Source organism: Delphinapterus leucas, chromosome 8, assembly GCF_059928025.1.
Source record: "Delphinapterus leucas isolate spDelLeu-1000000601 "Yukka" chromosome 8, BTC_Dleu_Yukka2, whole genome shotgun sequence".
NCBI lineage: Eukaryota > Metazoa > Chordata > Mammalia > Artiodactyla > Monodontidae > Delphinapterus > Delphinapterus leucas.
The window spans coordinates 34,760,014-34,773,475 of NC_143136.1; the positions used below are offsets into that span (position 1 = coordinate 34,760,014).

At 37.5% G+C, this 13,462-nt stretch overlaps 1 protein-coding gene across 2 annotated transcripts in view; it reads left to right on the plus strand.

The window, feature by feature from the left end:
* The window catches only part of ORC2 (origin recognition complex subunit 2), a 58,240-nt gene that overhangs the window by 18,894 nt on the left and 25,884 nt on the right, over positions 1-13,462 (plus strand). For both annotated transcript variants that reach the window (XM_022567377.3, XM_089916523.1), the window contains exons 6-10: positions 2,138-2,230; positions 3,126-3,157; positions 5,099-5,159; positions 7,581-7,774; positions 8,737-8,835. In XM_022567377.3, coding sequence (XP_022423085.1) covers positions 2,138-2,230; positions 3,126-3,157; positions 5,099-5,159; positions 7,581-7,774; positions 8,737-8,835 — 479 coding nt within the window. The remainder of the gene's footprint in view (positions 1-2,137; positions 2,231-3,125; positions 3,158-5,098; positions 5,160-7,580; positions 7,775-8,736; positions 8,836-13,462) is intronic.

Genomic DNA, 13,462 nt, shown 5'->3' on the forward strand with positions numbered 1-13,462 from the left:
TTTTATGTTTCAATATAAAACCAAAATGATCTCAGCTAAGTCACTTTGTACTTTTGTGGCTTTTTGTTGATGTGAAGGTTTTTTTCCTATCCTGTGGATCAACAGCCTTTAATCCAAACATGGCATATTTTTCTGGTGTAAAGAGAAGGCCAATGCCTGAGCTTTAGGTACCTGCAGGTTAGAATGCTTAGGAGGATGAGGGCAGTGAAGTAGAGATGGAATAACTACCAGCAGTAGCCAGGGACCAGGCTAATACCATGGAACCCAGATGGAGGAATAATTTCAAAGAAAGATATAAAAAACTTTAATGAATGATACAGAGGATTGAGGAGGTTAAGAAAAAAGAAGCCAGTGCATTTGTAGGGACTGTCATGAATATCTTGGGTCAGTTCCAAGATTGGATAAAGCTGTGTGAAATAGGTTAAAAAGAGTTTGAGTCAGTGAAGTGGCTTAATTTACACAAATTCAACTATACTTTCTCTTTAAAAAAAAAAAAGATGGAAGAGAATTTAAATAGTGTTCTCAGTGAACAATTTTCTTAGTGTATGAAATGTAAATCTATCCTTCAGTTAGACTCAATTCCCATATGCCTATCACAGTATGAGAATGTGAGCATCTTTAAAGATAAACATTGTAGGGCTTCCCTGGTGGCGCAGTGGTTGAGAATCTGCCTGCTAATGCAGGGGACACGGGTTCGAACCCTGGTCTGGGAGGATTCCACATGCCACGGAGCAACTAGGCCCGTGAGCCACAACTACTGAGCCTGCGCATCTGGAGCCTGTGCTCTGCAACAAGAGAGGCCGCAATAGTGAGAGGCCTGCGCACTGCGATGAAGAGTGGCCCCCACTTGCCATAGTAGAGAAAGCCCTGGCACAGAAGTGAAGACCCAACAGAGCCAAAATAAATTAATTAATTAATAAATTCCTACCCCAACATCTTAAAAAAAAAAAAAAGATAAACATTGTATTTTTCATTTTAAATGGCCCCCTATTTTAAAAATAAATTTATTTATTTATTTTTGGCTGTGTTGGGTCTTTGTTGCTGCACACAGGCTTTCTCTAGTTGTGGCGACCGGGGGCTACTCTTTGTTGCAGTTCGTGGGCTTCTCATTGCAGTGCTTCTCTTGAGGAGCACGGGCTCTAGGTGCACGGGCTTCAGTAGTTATGGCATGCAGGCTCAGTAGTTGTGGCTCACAGGCTCTAGGGCGCAGGCTCAGCAGTTGTGGCGCATGGGGTTAGTTGCTCCGTGGCATGTGGGATCTTCCCGTACCAGGGCTCAAACCCATGTTCCTTGCATTGGCAGGCAGATTCTTAACCACTGCACCACCAGGGAAGTCCTGGCCCCTTCTGTTCACAAGCCAACTATTTCATCTGATGCTCAGTTGAAGAAATGCCATCTGGGACTTCCCTGTCCAGTGGCTAAGACTCCACGCTCCCAATGCAGGGGGCCTGGGTTAGATTCCCGGTCAGGGAACTAGATCCCACGTACATGCTGCAACTAAGAGTTCGCATGCTGCAGCTAAAGATCCCCCATGCCACAACTAAGAGCCGGCACAGCCAAATAAATGAATGAATAAATAAATATTAATAAAAGAAGAAATATCATCTGTTCAGTGCTCTATCATATTTTATACATTATTAATATGTGTTAGAGTTTTAGACACAAGTAATAAACCACATTTTATGGGAGACTTAAGAGCTTTAAAAGTATAATTTTAAATATACACAGTTTTCAGTTGATTTTAGATCCCACTTTCTGGCCATTCTTTCTTAACTGTTAGCAGAGATGTGCCTCAAATATATATGGTAAAAAAATGGAAAGAGTATAAACCTGTCAATGGAGAAGAGAGAGGAAGAGTGTGTGATAATTGGAGAAACCAGCAAGGTCAAAGTTAGCTCCTTATTTGTATTTTTTTGCGAGACCTGTGGATAACTGAAGGAAGACTTGGAAGACAGTGAGTAAAGGTGAAAGCAGTAGTACTCTTAATATGGCTAGGTTTATTTATCTTTCTGATATTAGTAACATCAGGTTTCTGTTTTTTTTTTAATTTATGTAAATGAAATAAGGCTATTTCCCCTCTTAATCTACTGTTGTCCATTAAAAGTTTTTTTAATATATTTCTTTTGTCTGTTTACAGCTTCAGAACTAGCAAAAACACCAAGAAAAAGTGTTTCATCCAATTTGAAGAGTGATCCTGAAATTACCATAGACATTCCTCAATGTAGCAAGGGTAAGATTTTACTTCACTTCTTTAAAGAGAGTTTTCATAGTTGCTTCAAAGTTACAGTATGTTACTTTTCTTTCTAAGTGCATTCTTTCTAAGTCTAAGTGCATTTTTATATATTTTCTTCTTTTCTGTTCTGAAAATTCATTCAGTAAATGCAGTTAATACCCCAACCTGTGTGCTTTAGTATACCCATATTTAGCTATCAGTAAAAGGGGAAAAGATCTGTGTGGGCTGAAGTTGTACAGATTGACAGGGCCAGCTAGAAACAGTCTTAAATCCTGTTGTCATTTGCTTGAGTTAGCCAAATGTTCGTGGAAGATTTGCTTTGGCAAATACTATTTGAAATAAGGTTTTGGGGATTTGGAAGTCTTTTTTTTTGCGGTACGCGGGCCTCTCACTGTTGTGGCCTCTCCCATTGGGGAGCACAGGCTCCGGACGCACAGGCTCAGCAGCCATGGCTCACGGGCCCAGCCGCTCCGTGGCATGTGGGATCTTCCCGGACCGGGGCACGAACCCATGTACCCTGCATCGGCAGGCGGACTCTCAACCACTACACCACCAGGGAAGTCCTGGAAGTCTTATAGTTTGGAGAACTGTGGAACAGTTGTTTTTGAATGACCCATTCTAACTAGATTAAATAGTGTACTTTTAAAATAATGAACAATGAAAAGGACTCCATTTTTTCTTGTTACATGAGTGCTACAGAAATGTCATTAATGGGAGAAATCATAAAATTAATAGTGACAGTTCAGCCTCTAGTGGAGATGCAATTAATTGAGAATTCAATAATATGTAGTGGCTTCTGGGTAGAACCTGCACCTTTGCTTTTAATGAAACTAGGCTGTTATGGAAAGTGAAGTATTTGTAGTAAGTAATGGCTTTTTGTTTCATTCTTTAGGGCATTCTGCTTCAGACAAAGTTCAGTTGAAGGTAAGCAATTGAGTAAAAACAAGGAAAACCCTTACTGTTACAAAGTCAAGACATGATGAAAAATATCCATTTCATCTTTTAATTTAGATAATACTTTTATCATTTATAGGTATTTGCCAATTAAATACCTAACTTACAGATAAAGAATCTGAGGCTCAGAGAGGTGAAGTGACTTGTCTGAGTTCACCAAACTAGGAAGGAGAAAAGCTGGAAAATGAAGCTGGGTCTTCTGGACCCACCTGTTGTGCCTTTTCTGTGTCAGAACTATCCCTGGGTGTTTTGTTTGTTTGTTTGTTTTTAATTTAATTTAATTTATTTATTTTTGTCTGTGTTGGGTCTTCTGGCATTCTTTTTCAAGTTGTGGATCACATCACATTAGTGGATCTTGTTGATTCCCTAAGAGACCATCAGAAAACCTGTTAATCAGTGGTATTATATTTACATACCACAATAAAAGAGAACATCAGTCTGCAAGTCTTAGTGCACTGTCTTAGAAGGGGGAGTTCAGGAGAGAATATGTATAGGGCTTGGGGATCTGGACTCGAGGGGTTTAAGGCACACCTGTCAAGATGGGGAACTGATCTGTATTAGACAGAATTCATGGCATGGTATTTTAGGAGTAGTGGACACAGTGAGGAGAGGGTCTTGAATTGAGTTTTGATAAATAAACCAATGTTTGATAAGCTAGCTGTTTGCCCAGGTAAGTAGTCTGTTGTCCTGATGGGAAAATAGGTTGCCCAAATGAGCAAACTGTCAAGATAAATTAGTTTGCAGAAATTTCTGTAGCAAACAGTGAAGTTATTTAATAGTTTATAGCCTTATCTTTTTGAGCAAGAATTTTCTGAAACGGTTATTTTGACACAAATATTCTCAGACCTGATAATTAAGCTATATGGATATAGGTTGTCTCAACTCTCAGTCTTGAAATCAGTTTAGTAGGGCATGATCTACAGTTTAAAAAAATGAAATAGAATAAATTAGAAAATTTCTGTTTTGTAAGTATTATTTAATTATAATTTGGTTAAGTTATATATGCATATGTGTACTGGATCAAGGTGGCAAAACGTAAAAAAAAATTGTAAGGATCTGGACCAAAGAAGTTTGAAATATACTGTGATATACTTTATAAACCCAATAGGTGATCAGATCACCTATTATAATAGTATTCTTAATATCTCAAATAAAAATTGTTATAATATTTGTAACTAGCACCAACAACTTATCACAAGATAAGACTTAAATTTTTTGTCATATTTTCACATTGCCAAAAAAAACACAGGGTACTTTATCTTTTTATCAGTACTGTTAAGTTATCACGTATACACCAGTAGGCATTTTATTGTGCTAGAAATTGAATGGTGTTAAAGGATTCTGTAAGGAAAAGAAAAACGTGCGTTATACTTCTGTAAAATGTTTAAAAAATTAAAAATACAGAAGTAAAAAGTAGAAATCTTTTTTCTCTCCTTCTCACAGACTACTTTAACACCAGTAAATTGCTCGTACATGCAAAGGCCCACTGCAGTAAGTATAGGAGTCCCATTTCCTTGCTTACTCATCATCCCTGGACAGTATTACCTTTTTTTAGAAAAAATATTCTGCTAATCTGATGGGTGAAGAATGATTCAAAGGCTGATAAGCTTTTTCTTTACATAATAATAGAAGTGCATCCTTCGCAGGTGTCTGGAATACAACTTCTAGAACCACTCTAGGAATCCTTCGGAATTCGTTGTATCGTTTTTGTTGTGATAATCTCCCCCCGCAACAAATTCATATATTGTTGTCTTCCAGATCTAGGAAGGAGCTCATCTGGTTCTAATGTCTATTGAAAACAAAATATTTTTCTTCCTTCTAGCCTTTCTTTCACTCAGAGACATCATTAATTTTCATGTCATCATTATTATTTGACTATATAAACTATATTGCTTTTTTATTTTTAAACAGAACAATGATAAAAGTGAATTTCTGTCAACAGCACCTCGTGGGCTAAGGAAAAGACTAATAGGTGTGTATTTCTTTTTACACTGAGTTTTTATAAAAAGAAGCATCTAAACAGGCAATAATGGTTAAATATACAGGTTCTAGTCTTAGAATGCTTACGTTTTATCTTTGGGCTGCCACTTACAGGAACCTCTCTATGCCTCAATTTTTTTCATTTGCGAAATAGGGATAATAATGGTACCAGCCTCAGAGTTATTTTGAGATTAATTGAAATAAAGGATGTCAAAGTGCTGAGCGTAGTGCTTGACCTTGGTATGTGCTTAACAGGTGTTGGCTATTATTACCTTTTATTATTATAACTACTTATTGCTATTTCTTTTCATGAAAGAAAGAATATGTTCATGTCTTCAATTAAGCTGTAGATTCCTTAAGGGCAAGGACTATATCTTATATTTTAACTCATAACACTTAGCACTATGTCTTTACATTATAGTCAATGGATATTGAGGTTAGTTAAAATTCTTCAATAAAATAACATGCCTTTTAGTTTATTTGCCTGAGACAGTTTTAGAAATAGTTCTATTGATTTATTTAGAAGTTTTATCAATATATTGAAACAATTTTAAATGTTTACAGTGATACTGAATACTATACAAAGCCAAGTAAACAGACATGGTTCCCGCCTTTGGGGAAATTAAAAATGGTTTGGGTTTTTTTTTATGTTTTGGGGGGGTCTTTTTGGCCACACCATGTGGCCTGTGGGATCTTAGTTCCCCAGCCCAGGGTTGAACCCGGGCCACGGCAGTGAAAGCGCTGAGTCCTAAACACTGGACTGCCAGGGAGCTCTCTGGTTTGGGGTTTAAATATTTAATTTTGGGGCAAATGACTTTTTGACCTTTATATTTCGGAAAGATGTCAACTCCTTTCTTGGGATTGACCCCTTGACAATAATATTAGCTAACATTGTTAAATCTATGCCCTGTAGCCCTTCTTCTTTCAAGGTATACAGTTGATAATACATTTTTAATCAACATAAAAATTATAACACTAAATTATTGGATATCTGAAGCAATAAAAGATGATATATGCAATTGATTATTATTATTTTATGTCAAATACATCCCACATCTTAAGTTTCCTCCTTACCCCACAGAAGAATCCTTTTTAGAGAAAAGGTGAACTTCCTTCTCCTTCTCAATCACCACCAAACAAATATATCAACATGTGTGATGTATTCATGTAAATAGGGTAAAGACATTGTCTGGTACCTCCTACCACTTCTAACCCTTGCATCTACCATGGGCAGCAATCAGTGCAAATCTGAATCTGCTAAGCTATGTATGCCCACAAAATCAAGCCTTTTTTTTTTTTTTTTTTTCAGTATCTATATTTGTTATTTGCTGACTCTGGATATTCTGAAATATGCTCTTCAAAATAAAGAGTGATTTGCTTAAAATTATTTCATTCATATTTTGGAAGTTAACCTTTTATGGTAGTTTTATACTTATTTTGTTGAGTGTAAGTTTTATCCTTACTTTATGATTATAAAACTAGCTTTATTATTTCTGGAGAGTGGTGGGGGTGGCCATGGTTTGTTTAAAAATATAAGTCTTATATCTACTATGGGATGGATTGTGCGTATGTATTAGTAGTACTTAAAGTAGTAGCTGTCATTTATTGAGTGCTCTATCAGTTAGGATGGCATTTTCAGTAGGCAGCAATGGAAAATTCTATAACAATGGCTTAAGCCATGGACACTGAAGTATCTCACATCATTAGAAGTCTAGGGATACACAGTTCACGGTTGATGTAGTGACTCAACAGTGTCATGAAGGATACAGGTTCTTCTTATCTTTTCGCTTTGCCGCTGGCGTTTTTCGTCTTTAGTTTTGATGTTTTATATTGCAAAGTGGCTTCCATAGCTTTAAGCTATGGGTATAAGTAAGGGGCTTTCCTTCCCTAAGTGAGGAAAATCTTCCCCAGAAGCTTCCAGCAAATTTCCCCTCAAGTTTCATTGGTTAAAGGTTTACATGGCCAACTCTAGTTGCAAAGGAGGCTGAGAGAGCATGTATCTGGCAAAGGAAAAGACAATTAAATTACTGATTATTTATCCCTTAGGGTGGAGCACATTGCCACATTTTACAGTGAATTCTATTAGCAAGGAAGAAGGAAAGAGAATGGTATTAGGTATGACTGACAATTTCTGCCACGTTTCCTTTGTGTTAGGCATTGTTAGTTGCTTTACATGCATTTCAATGTAATCTTCACAATGCTTTATTAAATTAGGCACTGGTAACCTCATTTGATAAGTGAGGGAACTGGTGCTCAGAAAACTTACATAACTAGCTCTGGTGAAATCATCAGCAAGTAATGACAAAACCAGAAGCCACGATCTCTTACTTCAAAGCCCACACTCTTCCTAATACCCCAGAATGCCTCTTTTGTCAAACTGTCCAATTTTCCCAATTGCTTCCTCCCCACACAGTTCCAAGGTTTCATTCTGACAGTGAAAGTGAATATTCTGCTTCCAACTCGGAGGACGATGAAGGGGTTGCACAGGAATGTGAAGAGGACACTAATGAAGTCATATTGAGCGAACAGATTCAAGCTCAGAATAGAGTAGTTTCGGCTCCTGTTTGCAAAGAAACGCCTTCTAAGAAAATGAAAAGAGATAAAACAGTAAGTGAAGAGAGACTTTAAAGAAAAATCAGTAATATCTCAAAGATAAGCTACCTAAGAGATCCAAATGGGAGGATGAACATAATTTTTTTTTCTCTTCTGCATTTTCTCAGCCTTTCACATAAATTCCCGCATATATTTGTGCCTATTTCTGGACGTCGTATCCTTGGCCTCTCTGTATCCATATTCATGTATCAGTACCATAGTGTATGCTAAAGGTGACAATTCAGTTGAATAAAAGAGCTTTTAAATAAATATTAATTGGATAATTGGAGGCAAGACTTCTCAGTATATACCTTTTTATATAGTTTCATTTTTGTAACGTTGCTGATGTAACAGTGTAAGTAATAAATGATGGACTATGGACCCATGTTGGGTCGTTTGGAGAACACTGCACATATTATGGCCTGAGAAAAGGCTAATTATCCCAGCGTGCTCTGTAAAGACTCAGAGCAGTCTAGGAAGCCTCCTGCTTGAATGACTTTCCATTCCTTCCTTACCACCACGGAGCTCAGTCCTGCCCCAAATCAGTAGAACACATGGTGAGTCATTTTACTGGAATAGTAGGCAGGTCTTTTTTTACCTTGCTGTTGATGTCTTTCTCATTTCCACAGTCCTTCAACTGTACTAATTAAAGGATTTGCTAGGAGTGTGTGATTGTAAAAACCCTTTTTTTTTTTCCAGTCTAAACGGGAATTATATGTTGGAATTTAGGAATCGTTTTTGGGCCGACTACTTCAATCTAGTCATTTTCTTCAACTTTTATGACCCTAAGAGTTACTCAGTTTTATTACTGGAATTAAATTTGCTTGGTCCTTAGTCTGTGTTGTTGCTTCAAAAAGAAAATACTGACTGCCAAGTAAAGAATTTCACATATCCTGTTTATGCTAATATTACTGTCTAGTCCTCACATAAAACAAATATCTGAAACTAAGAACTCACTTTGCTTTGTCCACTTTCAGAGTGACTTAGTAGAAGAATATTTTGAAGCCCACAGCAGTTCAAAAGTTTTAACCTCTGATAGAACACTGCAGAAACTAAAGAGGGCTAAACTGGATCAGGTATGTTGCAAGGAGTGTTACTTGTAAATTGTTCTTATTGTGAGCTGAAAAATATAGTACATAAGCAGCAAATCTGAAGAATAAGTGTATATAGCAGAATACTATCCTGATCAAATGAAACACAAATTAGTGTGACATCACTATCGCGTATTTTATTTTGTAAATGGTAACTGGTTCACTGGATTAGAATTGTTTGATGTACTCTAATTATACATGTATAATTACGTATTTTTCTCTTATTTATCGTTTCTTTAGGATCTATAATAATCATCAGGGTCATAGTTTCTTTTTTTAATTTATTGAAGTATAGTTGATTTACAATGTTGTATTAATTTCTACTATACAGCAAAGTGATTCAGTTATACCTGTGTATATATTTTTTTCATATTCTTTTCCATTATGGTTTATCACAGGATTTTCTTTTTTTAACATCTTTATTAGAGTATAATTGCTTTACAGTGGTGTGTCAGTTCTGCTTTATAACAAAGTGAATCAGTTATACATATACATATGTTCCCATACCTCTTCCCTCTTGCGTCTCCCTCCCTCCCACCCTCCCTATCCCACCCCTCCAGGCGGTCACAAAGCACCGAGCTGATCTCCCTGTGCTATGCGGCTGCTTCCCACTAGCTATCTATTTTATGTTTGGTAGTGTATATATGTCCATGCCACTCTCTCATTTTGTCCCAGCTTACCCTTCCCCTCCCCATATCCTCAAGTCCATTCTCTAGTAGGTCTGCATCTTTATTGCCGTCTTGCCCCTAGGTTCTTCTGACCATTTTCTTGTTTTTTTCTTTTCTTTTTTTTTTTTAGATTCCATATATATGTGTTAGCATACGGTATTTGTTTTTCTCTTTCTGACTTACTTCACTCTGTATGACAGTCTCTAGGTCCATCCACCTCACGACAGATGACTCAGTTTCGTTCCTTTTTATGGCTTAATAATAGTCCGTTGTATATATGTATCACAGGATTTTGAATATAGTTCCCTGTGCAGGGTCTTAGTTTCTTTGATATGCATGTACCATTAATTTTTGTTACCAATTTAACCCACATATTCATTGAACCTCACACTGGTCATAAAACAAAGACTGACCTGACTCTCAGTTGAAAACCTTGCAAAAAGCAGAGGATATTCTGCTTCTTGCTATTATGGAAAGCCTGCCCATTGCAGTAAGGTAACAAGGTTGCTGTATACTCTGGTTCCAGTGTCTCATTTTATAAAAAAATAGCATACAGTTAGACTCAGGGCTTTGACAGATACCTCACTAAGAGAGGACAAAGAACCATCTGAATAAGAAAATCTTTCATTAGCAAGTGGGCTTGAGGGACTTCCCTGGCGATCCTTGGTTAGGACTCTGCACTTCCACTGCAGGGGGCATGGGTTCAATCCCTGGTCAGGGAACTAAGATCCCACAAGCCATGCAGCCAAAAAAAAAAGAAAGTGGGCTTGATAATTTAAGTCAAGAAGAGATTGTTATTGACTCAGAGAGAATCAAGATTTTATTATTTTCTGAAATAGGAATTCAGTGCAATTTCCTAAGGTATACAGGGCTTTTGACAGAGTTTTCAAGCTATAGAAAAGAGAGAAGAGAGGTTTACCATAGGGTAAACCTCTATGGCTTGGATGACGTGGTGCTGTGTGGTTGGGGGTTTTTGGTTTTTTCTGTTTTGTTTGTTTCTTCCCACCTGTCTCATAGGTATTGTAACTCAGATCAGAGACTAGCTGAAAACATGTGTCAAGAAACCAAGCTGTTCAAGGAAGAGATGGCACTAACATCTGCTTAGTGCATGTATTTTTTTTTTTTTTTCTATACAGCAGGTTCTTTTCAGTCATCAGTTTTATACACATCAGTGTATACATGTCAATCCCAATCTCCCAGTTCATCCCACCACACCCACCCACCACCACTTTCCCCCCTTGGTGTCCATATGTTTGTTCTCTACATCTGTGTCTCTATTTCTGCACTGCAAACCGATTCATCTGCACCATTTTTCTAGGTTCCACATATATGTGTTAATATATGATATTTACTTTTCTCTTTCTGACTTACTTCACTCTGTATGACAGTCTGTAGATTCATCCACATCTCTACAAATGACCCAGTTTGGTTCCTTTTTATGGCTGAGTAATATTCCATTGTATATATGTATCATATCTTCTTTATCCATTTGTCTGTCGATGGGCATTTAGGTTGCTTCCATGACCTGGCTATTGTAAATAGTGCTGCAGTGAATATTGGGGTGCATATGTCTTTTTGAATTATGGTTTTCTCTGGGTATATGCCCATTAGTCAAGATTGCTAGGTCATATGGTAATTCTACTTTTAGTTTTTTAAGGAACCTGAATACTGTTCTCCATAGCGGCTGTATCAATTTACATTCCCCCCAACAGTGCAAGAGGGTTCCCTTTTCTCCACACCCTCTCCAACATTTGTTGTTTGTAGATTTTCTGATGATGCCCGTTCTAACTGGTGTGAGGTGATACCTCATTGTAGTTTTGATTTACGTTTCTCTTATAATTAGTGATGTTGAGCATCTTTTCATGTGCTTCTTGGCCATCTGTATGTTCTCTTTGGAGAAATGTCTGTTTAGGTCTTCTGCCCATTTTTGGATTGGGTTGTTTTTTTTTTAATATTGAGCTGCATGAGCTGTTTATATATTTTGGAGATTAATCCTTCGTCTGTTGATTAGATTGCAAATATTTTCTCCCATTCTGAGGGTTGTCTTTTCATCTTGTTTGTACTTTGCTTTGAAAAAGCTTTTAAGTTTCATTAGGTTCCATTTGTTTATTTTTGTTTTTATTTCCATTATTCTAGGAGATGGATCAAGAAAGATCTTGCTGTGATTTATGTCAAAGAGTGTTCTTCCTATGTTTTCCTCTAAGAGGTTTTTTGTTGTTGTTGTTGTTGTTTTTTGCGGTACGCGGGCCTCTCACTGTTGTGGCCTCTCCTGTTGCAGAGCACAGGCTCCGGATGCGCAGGCTCAGCAGCCATGGCTCACGGGCCTAGCCACTCCGCAGCATGTGGAATCTTCCCAATTGGGGCACAAACCCGTGTCCCCTGCATCGGCAGGCAGACTCTCAACCACTGCACCACCAGGGAAGCCCTCCTCTAAGACTTTGAGAGTGTCCGGTCTTACATTTAGGTCTTTAATCCATTTTGAGTTTACTTTTGTGTATGGTGTTAGGGAGTGTTCTAATTTCATTCTTTTACACATAGCTGTCCAGGTTTCCCAGCACCAGTTATTGAAGAGACTGTCTTTTCTCCACTGTATATCCTTGCCTCCTTTGTCATAGATGAGTTAACCATAGGTGCGTGGGTTTAACTCTGGGCTTTCTGTCCTGTTCCATTGATCTATATTTCTGTTTTGTGCCAGTACCATATTGTCTTGATTACTGTAGCTTTGTAATATAGTCTGAAGTCAGGGAGTCTGATTCCTCCAGCTCCGTTTTATTCCCTCAAGACTGCTTTGGCTATTCAGCGTCTTCTGTGTCTCCACACAAATTTTAAGATTTTTTGCTCTAGTTCTGTGAAAAATGCCATTGGTAATTTGATAGGGATTGCATTGAATCTGTAGATTGCTTTGGGTAGTATAGTCATTTTCACAATTTTGATTCTTCCAATCCAAGAACATGGTATATCTCTCCATCTGTTGGTATCATCTTTAATTTCTTTCAACAGTGTCTTATAGTTTTCTGCATACAGGTCTCTTGTCTCCCTAGTTAGGTTTATTCCTAGGTATTTATTCTTTTTGTTGCAATGGTAAGTGGGAGTGTTTCCTTATTTTCTCTTTCAGATTTTTCATCATTAGTGTATAGGAATGCAAGAGATTTCTGTGCATTAATTTAGTTTTCTGCAACTTTACCAAATTCATTGATCAGCTCTAGTAGTTTTCTGGTGGCATCTTTAGGATTCTCTGTGTATAGTATCATGTCATCTGCAAACAGTGACAGTTTTACTTCTTCTTTTCCAATTTGTATTCCTTTTCTTTTTTCTTCTCTGATTGCCATGGCTCAGACTTCCAAAACTATGTTGAATAATAGTGGCGAGAGTGGACATCCTTGTCTTGTTCCTGATCTTAGAGGAAATGCTTTAAGTTTTCCACCATTGAGAATGATGTTTGCTGCGGGTTTGTCATATATGGCACTTATTATGTTGAGGTAGGTTCCCTGTCTGCCCACTTTCTGGAGAGTTTTTATCATAAATGGGTGTTGAATTTTGTCACATTTTGTCAAAAGCTTTTGCTGCATCAACCTAAATGCCCATCTATTGAGATGATCATATGGTTTTTGTTCTTCAGTTTGTTAATATGGTGTGTCACATTGATTGATTTGCGTATACTGAAGAATCCTTGCATCCCTGGGATAAATCCCACTTGATCATGGTGTATGATCCTTTTAATGTGCTGTTGGATTCTGTTTGCTAGTATTTTGTTCAGGATTTTTGCATCTATATTCATCAGTGATATTGGTCTGTAATTTTCTTTTTTTGTAGTATCTTTGTCTGGTTTTGGTATCAGCGTGACGGTGGCCTGGTAGAATGAGTTTGGGAGTGTTCCTTCCTCTGCAATTTTTTGGAGGAGTTTGAGAAGGATGGGTGTTAGCTCTTCTCTAAATGTTTGATAG